This window comes from Eptesicus fuscus, chromosome 7, assembly GCF_027574615.1.
Source record: "Eptesicus fuscus isolate TK198812 chromosome 7, DD_ASM_mEF_20220401, whole genome shotgun sequence".
NCBI classification, from domain to species: Eukaryota; Metazoa; Chordata; class Mammalia; order Chiroptera; family Vespertilionidae; genus Eptesicus; species Eptesicus fuscus.
The window spans coordinates 35,023,534-35,043,056 of record NC_072479.1 but is presented as its reverse complement, the minus strand read 5'-3'; the positions used below and the strand labels follow the sequence as shown (position 1 = coordinate 35,043,056).

General features: G+C 38.4%; 1 protein-coding gene across 2 annotated transcripts in view; it reads left to right on the top strand.

Moving 5' to 3' along the window:
• Positions 1 to 19,301, top strand: part of NAV3 (neuron navigator 3) — a 359,287-nt gene extending 339,986 nt beyond the window's left edge. For both annotated transcript variants that reach the window (XM_054718827.1, XM_054718826.1), the window contains 6 exons: positions 2,123 to 2,277; positions 4,153 to 4,224; positions 4,810 to 5,006; positions 5,896 to 6,014; positions 11,004 to 11,207; positions 18,779 to 19,301. In XM_054718827.1, the coding sequence (XP_054574802.1) occupies positions 2,123 to 2,277; positions 4,153 to 4,224; positions 4,810 to 5,006; positions 5,896 to 6,014; positions 11,004 to 11,207; positions 18,779 to 18,898 (867 nt within the window). In that variant the 3' untranslated portion in view covers positions 18,899 to 19,301. The remainder of the gene's footprint in view (positions 1 to 2,122; positions 2,278 to 4,152; positions 4,225 to 4,809; positions 5,007 to 5,895; positions 6,015 to 11,003; positions 11,208 to 18,778) is intronic.
• Positions 19,302 to 19,523: the final 222 nt, after the last annotated feature.

The window sequence follows — 19,523 nt, the reverse complement described above, 5'->3', positions numbered from 1 at the left end:
TCATACTCAATGGGCAAAACCTAAATCCATTTCCCCTAAGAACAAGAGCAAAACAGGGATATTTGCTTTTACCACTCTTATTCAACATAGTACTGGAAGTCCTAGCCACAGCAATCAGATAAGAAGAGAACATAAAAGGCATCCAAATTGGAAAGGAGGAATTAAAACTCTCATTATTTGAAGATGACATGATATTGTACATAGAAAACCCTAAAGACTCCACAAAAAAAACCTACTAGATTTAATAAATGAATTTGGCAATGTAGCAGGATACAAAATCAACACTCAAAAAATCAATGGCTTTTTTTATACTCCAATAATGAATTCTCAGAAAGAGAAACTAAAAAAAAAAAAAAAATACTATTGTAACAAAAAAATTAAAATACCTAGCAATAAACTGAACCAAGGAGGTAAAAGACCTGTACTCAGAAAACTACAGGACTTTGAAAAAAAGAGATAGAAGATACAAACAAGTGGAAGTATATACCGTGTTCATGGATTGGAAGAATTAATATCATTAAAATGTTCATACTGCCCAAAGCAATGTATAGATTCAATGTAATCCCTATTAAAGTACCAATGGTATATTTCACAGATCTAGAACAAATACTCCAAAAATGTATATGTAACCAAAAAAGACCCCTAACAGCTGTAGCAATCTTTAGAAAGAAGAACAAAGTTGGAGGGATCACAAACCAGATATCAAGTTATACTACAAAGCAACTATAATCAAAACAGCCTGGTACTGGCACAAGAATAGGCATATAGTTTGACAGAACAGAACAGAGAACCCAGAAATCAACCCAAGCCATTATGTTTAATTAGTATTTGACACTGGAGGCAAGAGCATACATTGGAGTAAAGACAGTCTCTTCAATAAATGGCATTGGGAAAATTGGGCAGGTACATGCAAAAAATAAAATGAAACTAGACCACCAACTTACACCATACACAGAAGTAAACTCAAAATGGAGTAGACAATGCATATTTTATAAATAAATGAATGACTCACTATAGCTAGATTATTGAAATAAATAAGGCAAATGAAATTCTCCAGAATATTCACCAGTTTAAACATCTTTTACTGCAATCTCGATTTTGGCAATAATCTATGTGATTGGTTCAATATAAGATAAATAGTATACTAGTTCTTTAATAAATTTTATATTTGAACTTGAATATATTATTAAGTGCCTCAAAAACCCAGGTTATTGTCCTTTACCCCTTTCTACATTTAGTTTTAAAAGTGGTCTTACAGACAGAGTGAGTTGCCTCTGGAGTGAGCGGTTCCCATATTTACCTGGCTGCCAAAAATAGAGATCATGGAATTGTTTTTAACCCTGAGCAAGACTTACAAATTGAAAATGTCATTGTAAATATGCAAATATTATGGAAATGTTCTTACTGATTAGGATAATTCTAAGAAACCTAATTATATTCCTGGCCTACCCATCTGTGAGAGCATTCAATCAGTGAACTGGTTATCCTACTTAGATTAAAAGCCATTAGAAAGAAATAATGCCTGTAAAAGAACCAAGAAACTCAAGAAATGCCAAATGCTAATGTACACCAACCCGGTGAAATATAATAAATTTTGTCTTTATTTATAATTATAGCAGCCACATGCAGATTAGAAATAAGTAAATAATTAACCACACTTTTATCTGAATCTCAGGGCAGCACTTTCAGATGCACCCCACTGAAATGAATTGGAATTAAAACATTTAGAGTATATGTGGAAATTTAAGGGTGCCATTTTGTAATTATACTTGTAATCATCAAGTTTGCTAAAATACACTTTTATCATTGACATTTCAAAAACAGGGATAAAGTCTCAATGTTTGTAGTTTATCCTAAGAACTCATATCAGGAACTCTCTTTTTGCTTTTCATTAAGGGAGAAGACACCTGGGAAATATGCCCTGGTGTTTACAGTTATATATTTGTTTTGGGTGTTCTGTACTGGCTTTGGAGAATAAGGTTTTATATCAATAGAACAAGCTATGAGTGTTAATCAAAGATTCAGGATGAAGACAAAGTCTGCTATTCATAAAATATGAAATTCTTGCCAGTGGTATAAAATATACCATTGACGTGTTTGTTTTCTTTATTTTTTTATAAAGGAATTGCAGCAGTATCTAGCTGGCCTGGCTGAACAGTGCAGTGCTGACAATAATGGTGTAGAGCTCCCAGTTGTAATAATTCTTGATAATCTCCATCATGTGGGCTCTTTGAGTGATATCTTCAATGGTTTCCTCAACTGCAAATACAACAAATGGTATGCTTATGAAATATTTTGAATGATGAAACATAAAAAAAAAATGTGATCAAATGTGCTTTCTTGTGTCTTTATACCTCTTAACACCTATAACAGGTGTCATTAATTTGAGAAGCCTTCATTAATATTACACATTTCTTAAAAAAAATCTCTATGTATTTCTTAGAAAATCTACTTATTCATTCAATAACTATGTCCCAGGCATGTTTATGGGAACATGATTTCCCTGATGATATTAGCTTCAACAAATATATAGGAGGTCTGGGAGACTATGTCAATGATAGAATGATTGAATCAGGAGAATGAAGAACTAGAATGAGTCTTTAGAGCTCTGCTTTCATTCTTAGTCCATATCAAAGTTTAAATTCAACCTTTCTATAGAAATAAATTTAGTACATTCAGATATACCTCTCTCCATTAATGAGTGTAATTTTTAACTATTAAAGTGAAAGGAAAGGTTGAAATAGAGTCTAAAAAATCTGAAAACCCACTTAAGACTCACTAGCATGGCCTCTAAAAAAAGACATAGAAGTGCAATAACATAAGCATTAGTTTTAATGGTGCAAGTATTCCAATTAATCTCTGCTAGAGGTTTTTTTAATTGTTTAATATAGATACTGTATTTTAATATAGATACTGTCAGTATTTGCTTAATAATTACTGACACAAAGACACAAATTCTATCATGCTATTAAGGACCTTTAAAATAACTGTGAAATAATAAAAGAGGAAAATAAATGAATTTGATTATAAGCATGAGAATCATGAGATGTTAGAGTGGGATGAGACCTGTGTGGTTTTTCTGTCTAATCTTTTTATTTTGCAGATGTGTAAACTTAGGCTCAGAGAGGTGAAAGGAGTTTTTAGGGGTGAAATAGGCAGGTTTAGGAAATTTTAAAATTATGGGGTCCATGGAAAAAAAGCACAGGGCTACAGAGCTGCAAAAGGGTACATTTCCATAAGACAAGGGAGCTGGGAGTGGCAGGAGGTATATTTCCAAAAGATAAGGGAAGTTGGGAGCTGAAAAAGGCACACATTTACAGAATAAAGGGAAGGAAGCCCCTCATTCAAAGAGGGAGGAAGAAAAGCCCAGAGGGAATAGGAGAACCATAAAGGAGAAGAAGGAGGGAACCGTTCTCAAGTGCTTCCCTAGAGGCTTGAGCTCAGGAGTTGCTATAGTGACCAAATCAAAGGGAATAGTGACCAATCAGAGGGGATATCCAGGCACAAAAACTGCAGCCTTTATAAACTGTGGAAAAAGGGACTCAGTGGGACCCTTTCCCTCTCGCCACGTGGGAGTCTGTGCTATGGGAGTCTGTGCTGTGGGAGTCTGTGCTGTGGGACTTTTTCCCCCTCCCCACGTGGGAGTCTGTGCTGTGGGAATCTGTGCTGTGGGACCCTTTCCCCCTCCCCACGTGGGAGTCTGTGCTATGGGAGTCTGTGCTGTGGGAGTCTGTGCTGTGGGACTTTTTCCCCCTCCCCACGTGGGAGTCTGTGCTTGTTTCTCAATAAATTCCCACCTTTGCTATACCATCCTCCATCCGTGGTTTCATTCTTCGACTCCAATGGACAAAGAGCTCTCAGGAAGCCATCCTGCCCAGGGGAACACCTCGCACTTCCAGTCCAAATTTCCTGTTTCAGAGGGAAAATGATTTGCCCAGAATTTAAGAGCTGAAATTACAACACCAAATCCTAATGTCCAGTTCAGTAATCTTTGTCATTTTGCAACCCAACATTACAAAATTACCCTTTTAAAGCCTAATTATAAATGGAATAATCACATTTATCTAAATTGTTTTCTAAGACAATTTAATATATTAATCTATTTTACCTTCAGTACATCTGCATATTCTACTCTTTTTTTTTCCTCCCCAGTCCATATATTATCGGAACCATGAATCAGGGAGTTTCTTCATCACCAAATCTAGAGCTGCATCACAATTTCAGGTAAAGATAAATTGAATGCTTTGTTTTTCGGTTTTAGGAGGGTTTTGGGGGTTTTTTTGTGTGTTTTTTCATTGTCTTTCTCTCTTTGTTTTTGTGGTTGTTTTTCCATTTGTGCATTGACAGATCCTGCCTGTGGTGACCTGTGGTGTGAAAATAATTCTCACTTTGTATGACACTCTTTCTCAAGCAGACTTTGTAGGATCCTCAACTTGTAATCAGAAGTGTTTCTTTAAAAAAAGAAAAGAAATGTTTTTCCTGCTCACTTTGTCACTAGCTAAGGCGGCACACTTTTCCTGAGTGTGAGGAATGTGAAGAGAGTTCCTATTTTAGGACCTGTGATTCTCCGCAGAAGAGTGCTCCGTGAGGATACTCCCACTCACTTCTGAGGCACAGGAGCTTCTCATTATCTCAAAAAGAAGAGTTAGTTACATAATAGCTCTAATGCTAATAGACCTCTTAGCCCCTTGGATCATTAACATGTGGCCACCAATTGACAAAGGAACTCTATACTGGAAAGAGAATTATTATGGACTTAAAATGTAATTATGTAAAGATTTCTGATGTTCTCTTATTTTCTTTTTATAGGTGGGTACTGTGTGCAAACCACACGGAACCAGTGAAAGGCTTCTTAGGCAGGTATCTTCGAAGGAAACTAATAGAGACAGAAATTGAAAGGAACGTCCGCAATAATGACCTAGTCAAAATCATAGATTGGATTCCTAAGACATGGCATCACCTCAACAGTTTTTTGGAAACACATAGTTCTTCTGATGTTACCATTGGTGAGTTGCAAAATTGCAATATGCCATTTGCCAGGAACTAAGAGTACGTGATGAAGATGACCAGATTGGATGGGAGAAAATAACAAGTGAAGCTTATGTGTTTCAAGCTTCCAAAGATTTGTTTTCCTTCTTTCCCTTCTGAAAGTTTGCCTTCCTCTAAGTTTTGGATCTCCAATTTGTCTGATAATTATGGTTTACTAAGATATTACTGAGATCAAATAAGTTTAATATAGACAGATATTCTAAAAATCAGATAACAATTGAAATAAATTATATCTGTGTAGAGTACCTTTTATGCTGAAAACAAATTTTAGCTAATGGCTCATATCAAATATAGTTGTGAGAGAAGATTTTAGAGATAATTTAGGTATTTTATAGGTAATTCGTCTATTTTATATTTTTCATGAAGACAAGAATGTTTGAATTATTTCTCTGTAGTTGGCGTAAATGTTTTTTTTTTTTACATTTCTTCTTAAGTTGCAGTATAAAAGTCCATTTCCCATTGTTATGGATCATAAAGACATACTCCATAAAAGACAGTGTAGATTAGAAAAATGAATGACATATTTTATATTTGGAAATTCATTTTCAGCACATTTCATTATTTGTAAAATGGGGCAGGTTGACTAGATTATGACCTTTAAGGTTTCTCCTAACTCTAATATATTATGTTTTTTATTAAGATTTTAATGTAAAAAGAAAAGGGAGTCCAAAGGAGATTTGGTCTTTAGTAGAATATACTTTATAGTAATCAAGCTTGCCAACATTAAAATTTTCTAAGAATCCTGCAAGAAATATATTACTTCTCCCTATATCATGTCTAAATATGTGTTTAGATTGTTAAATACAATTATTCTCAATAATATTTTGTTAATTTGTTTCTTTTCAGGTCCCCGACTTTTCCTTTCTTGCCCCATGGATGTAGAAGGCTCTAGAGTGTGGTTCATGGATCTCTGGAACTATTCTTTGGTACCTTATGTTCTGGAGGCAGTAAGAGAAGGTCTTCAGGTACTTAAATTTATTTACCATTTTAAAAACATCATTAATTTAAGCACAGGAAAAGATACTAAACATCAGTAGTCATTATGCAAATAAAATAAAAAACATAGTGAGACACCACTACAAACCCATTGAAATGGCTTTAAATGTTTTTTTAATGTCAATATTAAATACTTGGAGAATGTGGAGCAACTGAAAAAATTTTATATGGCTGGTAGGGATGCAAAATAGTTCAGCCACCCTGGAAAATAGTATGACAGTTTTCTCTAAAGTTAAGCATACATTTGTCATATGACCCAACAACTTATTTCTGGGTATTTTTCCTGGGTAAATGAAAATGTATTGTTCACACAAAAATCTATACATGTTTGCAGCAGCATTATTCATTATCACCAAAACTGACAACAACCCAAATGTCCTTTAGTGAAAGTGTCCTTTAATGGGTAAGTGGTTAAACAGTTTGTGGTATATCCCTACAAAGAAATACTACGGGGGAAAAAAAAATCATTAATTTAAAAGCAAAACATTCCTTTCTCTGGTATTGATGCAGAAAACTAAAGACATGAGCAATATAAATATAGTGACAAACTTTTTTTTTAATACATTTTATTGATTTTTTACAGAGAGGAAGGGAGAGGGATAGAAAGCTAGAAACATCGATGAGAGAGAAACATCTATCAGCTGCCTCCTGCACACCCCCTACTGGGGATGTGCCCGCAACCAAGGTACATGCCCTTGACCTGGAATTGAACCTGGGACCTTTCAGTCCGCAGGCCAACGCTCTATCCACTGAGCCAAACCAGTTTTGGCTATAGTGATAAACTTTTAAAGAGCAACTAGTATGTAAAACTTTTGCCTGTTCTGAGAATAAATATTTAGGAGAAAGAGAAAGCACGATTATTTCAATAACTACACACTTAAGGCCAAATTGATTGCCATGGGTGTTTTCAGACTATTCTTATTAAATAGCCCATAATCGCAGAGCTCTACATCTTATAAATCAGGCATGTTTACATGAACCTTGATCACTTATTCTCTTATCATATAGTTTACAACAAGGAGTCTTTGTTTATAGTTCCCCCTGTTTTTAGTATGCTTTATTGTTTGAAGCCCATTAACATCACTTGCAAGATTCCGTACTGTTTTTGAGAGAGCGCTCTACATCCTAAGGCAGTTCTATGAGAAGTTGGTTTAGCACCATCTCTGCTCTTCCTCTCAGAAGGCCCTGCAGCCAGCCCTTCTATTTACTCTTAACTAAAAGGTCAAAACATATTACTAACAAGAAAACCTTCTTTCTTCAACAAAACATATTATCCCTTTTTTCCGTTAGTCTTGCTATTTCCTTAAATTGGAGTTGAAATTTCATGAAACTGTAGAATTATAAAACTCAAGGTTGAAATGTTAAGTTTTGTGTCACATAATTGCCTAACTCATTATAGAAGAATCCAGTCTTCCTTTCAATAACTCAGCCACGGTTTAGGCAGTTTTTGCTTAGGCATGATTATTTTGATTATTATAACAGTTACTAGAATTAAGACATAGCTTTCCATACTTTGTCATCTGCAATACTGTATTGTCTTTGTTTTACTATCCTAAGGGTTGGTTATCTGTTTTCTTTCCTTTTACTTCTTTTGATCTTCATGTCCTCCTCACCTAACTAGCATGGCATGGCAGTATTTAGAACTATCATGATGGTTCTGATGTACATGACAAATATTATGGGGATGTTCTGACCCCTCAGATACTAGAGAATGCTATCAATTGGTTCTATTCCAGATTTAAATAACCTAATTTCATAATTTTAAGGAAATGAGCTAATATAAACCAGAAAGTGGTTCTAATAACGTAAAGTAAAAACTATACCTAAAGTTTTAATTCTTTGGATATAAAATATCACTTCTCAGGATTCCTCTAAAAAAATGCTGCCTAAGATGTAAGTTGGGTCACTCACTTTCCATCATTTATACCCAAAAATATTTTTATGAAAATTTACCTATAATATTCTAGAAGTAATCATTTTAAAACTTACTATTTAAATGAGTTGCTTGGTCTCTGGATACTCTGAGTATTAATGAGCTATTATCCAAGTTTTTACATATGAAATGCTTCTTGTTTCATGTGTTTGCTAAGACATAGAGAGAAAAAGAAGCTTTTCAATAATTCAAAAACCTTAAAACAATTAGCTTTCTTAGATCTCATTTCTTTAAAGTGCATGTATTTTGTATATATTTAAATCAATATTATTTACAAAACACTATCCTGAGAATTATAATTCTATAAAGCTTCCATTTGGAGGAAAGTAATACCAGCTTCCCAACTAAAACTGAAAGATATTTCAAAATTAGTTTTATAAAAGGGATAAAAATGTTCAAGTGTCTTGCTGTGGTTCTGGATGTTTAACAGTAGGTCAGTGTGAATGCTGAATCAACTGTGATGAAAGGAGTTTGAGGGAAAAGTCCAGCACCTGGGAAAGATTAAAAAGGAAAACCCCGTGGTGGGTAGACAGTTCTCTTTGCTGCTGAAGGCTGTACTAAGCCCGAAGTCCACAGGCAGATGATACTCCTCAGTGGTCCATATATGTCTTTTGGAGGAGCGGGAAGGAAAGGAATGTCATGAACCCTTTCCTTAGATCTCAGTACTGCAGCAAAGAACCTTGAGCAAGAGGTGGAAAAACTAAGCCTGATTGCAAAGATGAAACTCTGAGTTGAGAGGAATAGAAAAATATCTTTTTAAATGAAGGCTGATGCTTTGGTTAAGAACCATATGGGGAGTACTCTCTGCCAGATGTTCTAGTTGGAAAAACATCGGTGATGCAGCAGATCCTGGTTTTTATTCTGGTGATTCCATGTTTCTTGAAATGTCAACAATGAGTTCTTTTCATTCTGAATATTTAAATTTCTCTTTTTTTTTCAATTATTTTTAAATCTGTTAAATTCTAAAATATAGAATCAGGCTTGTTTACCTTTATATTGATAAACCTCCTATTTTGCTGCCCTAAATGATTCTAGACTTTCATAATCTTTTTATAACATTTGCTTTCCAAGAATTACCCATTTATCTTCAATTAGCTTAAGTTATATAGCAACCTATGTTTTATATCCTCTATACAGTAAGTTTTTAACTAAAAGAATTTCTGCTCTAAAACAAGAGAACTATTTTTTAAAAATCTAATGATTGCTACCTCCACCATCACATCCTAAGGAAATATACAGATACCAGGACCTTGGCTTTTTTTTTTTTTTTAAGGCAAGGCTGCCACACTGCACACATCTTGTCCAGGGGAAACCCAAAAGACAATTTCAAGGTTTCATTGTTTACCATATTGTTTTTGTCTCATTGAACCACAACAAGCCACAAAGAACACCTCATATTATGCCAGGTGGGACTAAATATGCACCTGGCCTCAAGAAAGCGCATCAGGAGGGGATTGGAAGGAAATTAGAGAACTGGTGTACCCACATTACTGCCCTCTTAACTGCAACTTTTCTTTCTCTCCCCATGTGGCCTGATATATATTTTACAGTCTCTTCGGTGTGCCCTGCCCAATAGGGTTTTTAACATCTCCAATTCATCTTCTCTCTTCTACTCCACTGCCAGTACTTTAGCCAGGTTTTATCACCGTTTTATTATTTACTTTTCCCTCCATATATGTCCTCACAAAGCTGATGCTTTTGTTTTCCATTTTGTTTTCCTTTTTTACTAGTGACCTCATAAGTGAACATCTAAAAAGAGTTTTTACAGGAAATAATGAGATTATTAGATGAAGTTAATCTGAGGAAAATGGTTATTAGAGAAAGTATTCTTTTTTAAATATTTTTATTGATTTCAGAGAGGAAGGGAGAGGGAGAGAGAGAGAGATAGAAACATCAATGATGAGAGAGAATTATCAATCGGCTGCCTCCTGCACACCTCCTATTGGGGATCAAACCCACAACCTGGGCATGTGCACTTGTTCAGAATCAAACCTGGGACCCTTCAGTCCAGAGGGCAACGCTCTATCCATTGAGCCAAAGCAGCTAAGGCAGAGAGAAAGTATTCTTATTCTCTCAGTAACTTTGAGTTAAACAGGGAAAAAGAAGTATTTTTTTCTTTTATTAATCATCTTTCCAAAGTAGTATACTTTAGTAGAGAGCTCTATAAAGTACACTTTAATAGAGAGCTCTGCTTAGTGTCTAGCATAGCTTTTTTCAATTCTCCATAACTGGAACTTTTCTTTCTCAACTTTGAGGGATTTTTTTTTTGGTTTGTAAAATTATTAATAAAGATAAATGTGGTATGCCTGGCTGGTGTGGCTCAGTGGTTGAGCATTGACCCATGAACCAAGAGGTCACCAATTCCATTCCCAGTCTGGTTTGCAGGCTCAATCCCCAGTAGGGGGCATGTAGGAAGCAGCTTCTTGATGTTTCTCTCTCATCAATGTTTCTATCTCTCTCTCTCCCTCTCCCTCTCCCTTCTCTCTGAAATCAATAAAAACATATATTTTAAAAAGATAAATGTGGGTAGTCCTTTCAACATGTTAAAATAAACCTCCCTCACCCTCTCCCCCAAATACTGATCATTGCTCCCCTATATTTAGCTTAATTTTGTCTAGCCTTCAAATTTAAAGTGAGCTATGTAGACAGCTATATGTTTAAAGTATGACAAATTGTATGTGCACAGTAATTCTCTTGAAAGGCCCATAAAAACTCGGTGTGCAAAGCAATCACTCAATTAGTAGTCACCTTTTTTACTAAGTAGAAATGCATTTTATTTATTATTTTTCATTGCTGTTTTTAAAATTTATCTTTATGGTTGAATGTATTACAGATGTCCCCTTTTTTTCCCTATTGCCTCCCTCCACCTTGTACCTATCTCCCACCAGGCCTTTTACCACACTATTGTCTGTTCCATGGGTTATGCATGTATGCATAAAAGTTCTTTGGTTAATCTCTCCCCACCCACCCCCACCTTCCCTCTGAGATTCATTTCATATGTGCTAAGTATGTGATCTCCTTTTAGATGTATGGGAAACGGGCACCTTGGGAAGATCCCTCAAAGTGGGTACTTGATACCTACCCATGGAACTCAGCATCTCTGCCTCAGGAGGGCCCAGCATTACTTCAGTTGCGACCAGAAGATGTTGGGTATGAGGGTTGCATCTCCACTAAGGAAGCCACAACGTCAAAGCACATTCCACAGACTGACACAGAGGGGGATCCCCTGGTAAGAAGCTGATGTATGATTCTTCCTATAAAATCTTGATTACAGTGTGTGGTCATTATTATTTAGTCATTTACATCAAAGACAATAATTATCTTGGCTAATATTTGGAATTGTTCTGAAATTTATACTCAGTTTTAACTATTTTTCCTTTGGCCCACTTTCATTGGCTGAATTTCTTCAAACAAAAGACCAAATGTGTATGCTTAAAAATGATCAAGAAACTGAAAGCAGGATGAACTTTATGACCATAATTGTCTCTTGTTATGCGTAAAACTCTACAAAAAGATAATAAAATTTTTAGATTGCATGATTAAATTCACTTGGTATTTAAGAGAAAAATGAATTTTGTTCTTAAATGAAGAAACAGAAAGGAAATAATATAATGTACACTTGGAGAACTGAAGAGTATCTATACTAATAAAAGGGCAATATGCTAATTAGACCAGACATATTCCGGACGATCCTCTGGACATCCTTCCGGACAAAGCCGTGGCTGCAAGAGCCGAGGCAAGCCACCAAGGCTGGGAGGGCCCATAGTAGAGCCCCAGCCAGGTTGGTAGGGCCTCCCTCTGCACAGCATTGATCACAAAGCCCTGGCAGGGTGGGCAGGGCGGACAGGGCCTCCCTGTGGGCGGTAATGGGGCCCATCCACAGCCCCGGCTGGGTGGGCAAGGCCTCTCTCTGCTCTGCCATTGATCCCAGAGCCCCAGAAGGGGATTAATGGCGGAAACCAGGCCTGATGGGAAGGGCCTCCCCGTGGGCAGGGATGAATGGCGGAGCCCAGGATGGGTGGAAGGGCCTCAGTCTGCTCCCTCATTTATCCCACCAACAGGGAGGCCCTGCCTACCCTTCTGGGGCTCTGGGATCAATGGCAGAGCAGAGAGAGGCCCTGCCTACCCTGCCAGGGCTTTGTAATCAATGCTGGGCAGAGGGAGGCACTGCCAACCTGGCCGGGGCTCTGCAGTGGGCCCTCCCAGCCTTGGCGGCTCGCCTTAGCTCTTGCAGTCACGGCTTTGTCCGGAAGGATGTCCAGAGGATCGTCTGGAATACGTCTGGTCTAATTAGCATATTACCCTTTTATTAGTATAGATAATTTTCCTTATCAAGTGCAGAACAACATTGCCAGTATACCAGATAGGAAATAGATTTTCCATATGAAACCCGCATTTTTTAACCCTAGCAACATTACCTAGAGGAAATATTAAAATTCAATGGATGACACTTGTGGATTATTCTACAAAATATCCCTTCTGTAATGAGAGTATATTGAAAAAAAAAAGTGACAGGGTGAAGCCCACTCAAAGACGACTTTTAATTATTAAAAGGACTACAGCAAGTGACATTTGTGAAAATAGTGCAAAATATATATATATACACCTTTCCAAAAACTCCACATGAAAGCACGGAAAAAGAAACTGTATTTTCAGAACACTGGGAATTAAACAAAGGCAGACAGCATTCCAGACAGCATTTATTTAAGAGAAATGGCTGCATTTCAGTGTGAATGGCGAGCTGTGTGGTGTTTCAGTTACCCTGTCCCATTCTGCCCCCGACTCTTGGTGACAGCCTTGGACACCAAAGGCCTGCAATTGTTTTGAGCTTTAGCAATCATGATGAGATTAGCAGGATGATGAGATTTAGCAGGGCGATGAGATTAGTGGGGCTATGGGGTTAGTGGGGCGATGGGGTTAGCAGGGCTATGGGGTTAGCAGGATGATGATATCAGCACATGTTATATGATTCTCTTTATGGAATCCTAGAAAATTCAAACTAATCTATAGTGACAGAAAAATCAGTGATCACCTGAAAAGCAGTGGGAGGTAAGGAAGGGGCAGGAGAAAGGTAATAAAAAAGAAGCACGAGTTTGGCCAGTGTTGCTCAGAGCATCAACCTATGAACCAGGAGGTCATAGTTCGATTCCTGGTCAGGGCACATGTCTGGGTTGCAGGCTCACTCCCCAGTAGGGGGTATGCAGGAGGCAGCCGATCAATGATTCTTTCTCATCTTTGATATTTCTGTCTCTCTCTTCCTCTCCTTTTCTCTCTGAATCAATAAAAATATATATATTTTTAAAAAGCACGAGGAAACTTTATGGGGTGATGTGTTCATTATCTTGGTGATCATGCTTTCAGAGGTTTTTATATATATACTTATCAAACTGTATACTTTAAGTATGTGCATTTATTATGTTAATTATACCTCCATAAAACTGTTTTGGAAATAGTAGTTTAAGGCCTCTGTCCAGAAACTTTAATAGGATAAAATGTGTATTCCTAGACATTAACCCTCACTATTCTAATTCCCCAGATCTAGGGTAAGACCCAGAAATCTGCATTTGCAACATGCCCTTCAAGTAATTCTAATGCAGGTTGTCCTTAAACCAACCTCTGTGGAACACTGTTCTTTGGGAGGAAGGGTTTCTGGAACAATCGTGTGACTAGAATGTTGTTTCTGGGGAAACAGTAACTTTTTGTACTAGGGGTGTTACAGCTTTCTATTTTATGTCTCTAACACTCGTACTCAATTACCATAAAATATATTTAGTATAGTATTAATAGTTTAAAGGCAAATGTTAGTCATAGTTTCCCCATCTTATCCTATATAATACAGAGGTAATATGCAAATTAACCCTAACACCCTCACAAGATGGCTGCCTAGGAGGTGGACCTTTTGACGCTGACTGGCATAGAAACTGACCAATCAGAACCAAATCTGGGTGAACTGCGAGGAGCCAATGGCTGCCTAGAAGGCGGAGCTTTTGACGCTGACTGGCATAGAAACCGACCAATCAACCTAATTTGGGTGAACTGCAAAGGCAGAAACTAAGGTGGAGGCTGAGGAGGGGTTTTAAGGGCAATAGCTGTTTGGTGTAAGGTGTAAGAAAGCTGTTCAATTTTTTAATGACCGGTTTGGAATTAAATGTATTTTGTCTGCCAAGAGCATCTCCTCCTGCTGAAAAATGCTTCCCCCCCCCCACATTTAAGCGATCCTATTCCTATATAATCTATCTATACTAATAAAAGGATAATATGCTAATTAGACCAGGTCGACTGGCCATCTTCCGGATGTCTAACTTCCTTCCAGACAAAGCCATGGTGGTGAGGGCTGAGGCAGAGACAGTTAGGGGCAATCAGGCCAACAGGGGAGGGCAGTTGGGAGTGAGATCAGACCGGCAGGGAGAGCAGTTGGGGGCAATCAGGCCAGCAGGGGAGTGCAGTTAGGGGCAATCAGGCCAGCAGGGTAGCAGTTAGACATCAATCAGTCTGGCAGGCAGAAGCAGTTGTGGGATTGGGCCTAAAGTGGCAGTCGGACATCCCCCAAGGGGTTCCAGATTAGAGAGGGTGCAGGCCAGGTTGAGGGACGTCCCCCTCCCCACCCCCCCCCTGCATGAATTTCATGCATCGGGCCTCTAGTATATATATAAAAGCCAAGCGGCCAGAATGACCAAAACGACTAGAATGACCGGTTGCTATGATATGCACTGCAACTGCCCACTGGCCCGATTGGGACCCCAATCACCCCCCAACCTCCCACAGCCCCCCCCCCCCTCCGGCTGGCCCAGCCCCCAATTGGCCCCCAGTTCCAATCAGGGGTGGGGCAGGCCAGCCAACTGCCCATGTCCCCTCCCATTGTCCAGTCCTGATGGGCCCCCATCGGGGAGGGCTGACTGGATCCCACCCATGCACAAATTCATGCACCGGGCCTCTAGTTTTACATATATCATCTAGTCTGACTAAATTTAAAATTAGTTTTCTGTTGCCTTCAGTAAAGAATAAACTAACTTAGAAATCAAAGGAATGTTATTCTCACTGTGTTATTCAATTTACATTTGTGGATGGCTTAACAAAAGTTGGTAAAACTCCTAAGGATGAATACTCTGAAGATATTAAGTACATGGTATTATTAGAAAAAGACTTTATTTTTATGTATTTATTTTTTATTCTAGATGATTTTCAATAGATTGATATTAAATCTAATGTGTTTGTTGGCTTACTATTCTATGACTAAAGAGATTATTGGACTTGCATACCAGTACAGAAAGAAAACATAATGAAATAAAGATCATTACATTACTTAAAACAAATAAAAAGGGAATTGTTAAAATCATAACCTATAAGTATATACCTGAAGATATAAAATGACTTGATATTTATGGAGAACACTTACAATAACAACCCCAATACATATGTATCATCATCATTTCAGTTGATCATTATTAATGTTTTGGGTGTTACATATGAACAATCTGGTAAATTTTCAAGATCATTTTCCCAATAAGATGCATACACACACAAAATTTTGCATATAATTTCAAAGAATTCCATAATGTCACAGAAGTATATACTAGACTTTATTGGAGTTCAGGGATCTCCTATTTAGGACTTTTGACCTAAATTATATACTACATAAGGACCTGGACTCGCATTTATATAAAAGGGACCTGACACTTTAGCTTATACATAGGTATACAATGGTGGAATTGGTTTGAATCTAGCATAATTGAGCATACACTAAATAATTGCTGACAGAATGGTTAAAATTTAATAGAGTAAATATAAGCCCTAGGGTACAAATATGGGTTATTTGACATGAATTTTTCTAAATTTCATTCAACCCTTACATTTTGATATACTGTGTCTATTTAAGATAAGGAGAAGTGTTTTTAAAGTTTATTTTCAGAGTTACTCTGTAGAGTATGGGACCCTTAGGGGATACCCTCGACTTCCCCAATTTCCACAGTCTTGGTCAACTAACTCCATTAGATACTCTTTTCTCTGGCTCTCAATGCTCTTGTCTTCTCTATGGAAAAGAGATCCAGGGTCTCCCATTCTGAGTGAAAATTGGGGTAAAAAATACCTTGATTCCTAATCTGCTAAGTATCTGAAGAAACAAGGGGTTATGACATTTGACATGTTAAAAGGCAAAGAACTTATCATCTAAAAATAATTATTTGAATCAGGTACATTCTTGTAGGAAAGTAAATATTTTTATTTCTCTATATTTCTATAATTATTAATATAAGGTAAAAATATATTTGCAGTCCAATTTAAATCAAATTTTAGAGGGAAATCTACTATTTAATGTCAGAAGTATTTTTTTAAATCCAAAGAAAGATGCAGTTTTTTGGCATAGCTCACTGTATTTTTAAAATATAATGTGTATTAATTATCAACAAGCTTATTCATTCTACAATTGTTAATATGTGATAAGTATGTACTCAAGGCTAAGCCTTGGTGATCAGAGGATCAATAAGCTATCATTTTTTATCTCAGGAAGCTCACAGTCCATCTATCTAAATTACAGTAAAATAGTGATAGAAGTACATGCTATATGAAGTTGTAAGTTCATTGAGGAAGTTTTTACTAGGAGAAAGCTTCAAAGAGGAGATGCTTGAGCTAGGTCTGCAGGGATGAATAGAAGTTCATCATGTGGTTGGACAGAGGACATTCAAAATTAAGGATACAGCAGGTGAAACCTTGTGGAACGGTATAATAAAAACAATGAGTTTAGGAAACTATATACAAACTAGAGGCCCGGTGCATGAATTCGTGCATGGGTGGGGTCCCTCAGGGGGGCCCTGGGGATCGGAGCCCAGCTTGAACTCCCAGGCTCACAGCCCCAGCTCGTGCCCCAGCTTCCCAGCCCCGCAGCCTGGTCTGGCACCCCACGATGGCCTGGCGCCACCCACTCACCTGCTCCACCATCCCACCGTGGTCTCGCTCTCATCGGGTCCCATTGGGGCCGGCAGCACCTCCACTGCCGCCCGCTTCCAGTTTCGCATTGCCGACGCCCACCATGTTTCATGCCACCCCTGGTGGTCAGCGCACATCATAGCAAGTGGTCAAACTCCAGGTCGAACACCAGGTCAAACAATTTGTATATTAGGCTTTTATTATATAGGATCAGTGGTATTAGAACAAAGCGGGCAGGAGGAATTAAAGCATTGGAGTGATTTCATACATTTGTAACTAAGACAGCATTATAACCCTTCAAACAGACCTCATTAACCATTTCTATTCTTAGTAAATTAGGAGGGTGCTCAAAAACAGAGATCTGTTGTACAAATCATCTTCCCCGGGTGCTTGAACACATAGCGAGCCATCTACTAACAGGGGAGGAATGGACCAAGGAAAGGAGGGAGGGGATATGATGTGCAGGAAGGTCAGGGAATGTGTGTGAGACAGAGAAAGAGACGGAGAGAGAGGGAAAGAGAAAAACTGTGTTGATGAAGACATTTTGGCTTTTTGGCTTCCTGAGTTCAAGAGGTTATCACCAACTACTTTGATTTCATATTTTTATGTAGCTTATTTAATAAGTTCAGAGTTAGACCAAAAATTATATTGAAAACTATTTTCCTGAAGAATATTAAAATAACGTCAAATATGCTATAACTGTTGCCTTTTGGTCAGAAAGGCATTGTTGCTGAACACACATTTTACATGGAGCACACAGCAATCATAGCCTAACATAAGACTACAGAATTCCTTTTTAGCTTTCTCCTCTCTATGGGATCAGATTGCCTATTTCTCTATGTTAAAAAAAAAATAACAACTTTGATGATTTTATAAGTTAATAAAATTAGTATGCATTAAATAATATAAAGATTATTATAATTTATAGAAACCCTTGATAAGAAAACAAGTCCACTATCTCCTGAAGACATGTGCCAATTTTTCTTTGCTTCGTTGAACTGCTTCTCTACAATTCGCTTGTAAACAATCTTTCTTCTTACTTCCCTCTCTAACAAAGGATTTGAAGATCCATCGAAAGCCAAGCAAGGTGGCTGCCTTTCATTTTGTAATGCATGAAAATGCTACCTGACTTTCTCCCCGGGTGCCTTCATGCTTGTGTCCCTTTTACTGGAACAAATATCGCCATTGTCCTATATGGCCGGGAAACTCGAGACAGCCGCTACTGTTCCAGAAGGTGGTTTTTGTTGTCAGTGATATATCAATCATATTTTAGCCAGAAATTCAACAACAGAAACTTGACAGTGATTATTTCCTTCTCCCTCTTCAAACACTCATGGTCTGCTTCCTTCAGTCACCTCCTCGGGAGGCCAGTCCTAAACAGCAGATGGTGTGCTGTGCGCAGCAGCTGGCTCCACTCCACGCCACCCCCTCCTTCTCTCGGGACTGCGTGTGTGAGCCTGCCTGCCTGTGCGCCTGTGTGTGTAGGGGCACTCACGACTTTCAGTTGCCATTCAGTGCTTTCTGCTTCTCCCAGCCAAAAAGCTGGGAAGCTTGGCACACTCTCCAGCCATGAGCCCAGATGTCCAGCTGTGATACAGTTTCCTTCCCAGCCTCCCTGCTGGAGCAGGATTCATTCAGAACCCCAAATAAAAGAGTGATCTCGAGGCTTTATTTTGTCCTTATGGTTTGGTGTTGTAGTCATATTTGGGAGAAATAGTGTAGGAGCCAGGGGCAAGGAGTAAATCTAAAACCGTTTTCCCGTTTCACTTGGGTGGGATGAGACGGTTCCTCTGTATGGCTCGGGGCCTCCTATTTTATGGGGCTGGTTTCATCGATGCATCATTGCCTGCGTCCCATGTCTTTCTTTCTTTTCTTCAGATGAATATGCTAATGAAACTCCAAGAAGCAGCCAATTACTCCAGTACACAAAGCTGCGACAGCGATAGCACCAGCCACCACGAAGACCATTTGGATTCGTCTCTTGAATCTACCCTCTAGAGAGTGAAAAAAGTTGGGGGGAAAGACTATGCTTTTTAAAGATGTTTTAAAAGTAAGGTATTTTCACTAAACCACTGCCAGTATGAAAGCACCTACCAAGGGTCCTGCCCCAGAGTCGTGGTCTCTCCAAGGAGGCAGCAGAACTAAGTCTGAACCGCCAAGAAGCTAAATTGAAATGGAAGCTTAACCTTCTTTTATTTCTAGGCCTTTTTATATCTGTGGAGTGATGTAAGACTCCCTTACTCAACTGGAAGGGACCCTAATGATAGGGCAACTGAATAGATTGCACACGGGATAGCCAAACTGGACTTTGTGTTTTTCCTCTTTAAACGTTTACAAATACAGACCTTTTTTTTGTCCCTTCATTTCGTTGCCTCTGGCGAGCTGTCCTCCCCAAGCAGGGTTCATTCTTCTGACCCATCCAACCTCCTTCATGCCACATGGTGCTGGTCACAGGGCTCCAGTAGTGTGTGTGTGTGTGTGTGTGTGTGTGTGTGTTGCGCGCTCGCCCCATTCCAAAACCAGGCCGAGAGGCCAGTCCTCTGCAAGCACAAACGGAATTGTGCAACCACCAGAAAAGCACTACCGTGGCCAAGCTGGAGAGGTGCCAACCAATTCCTGAGCT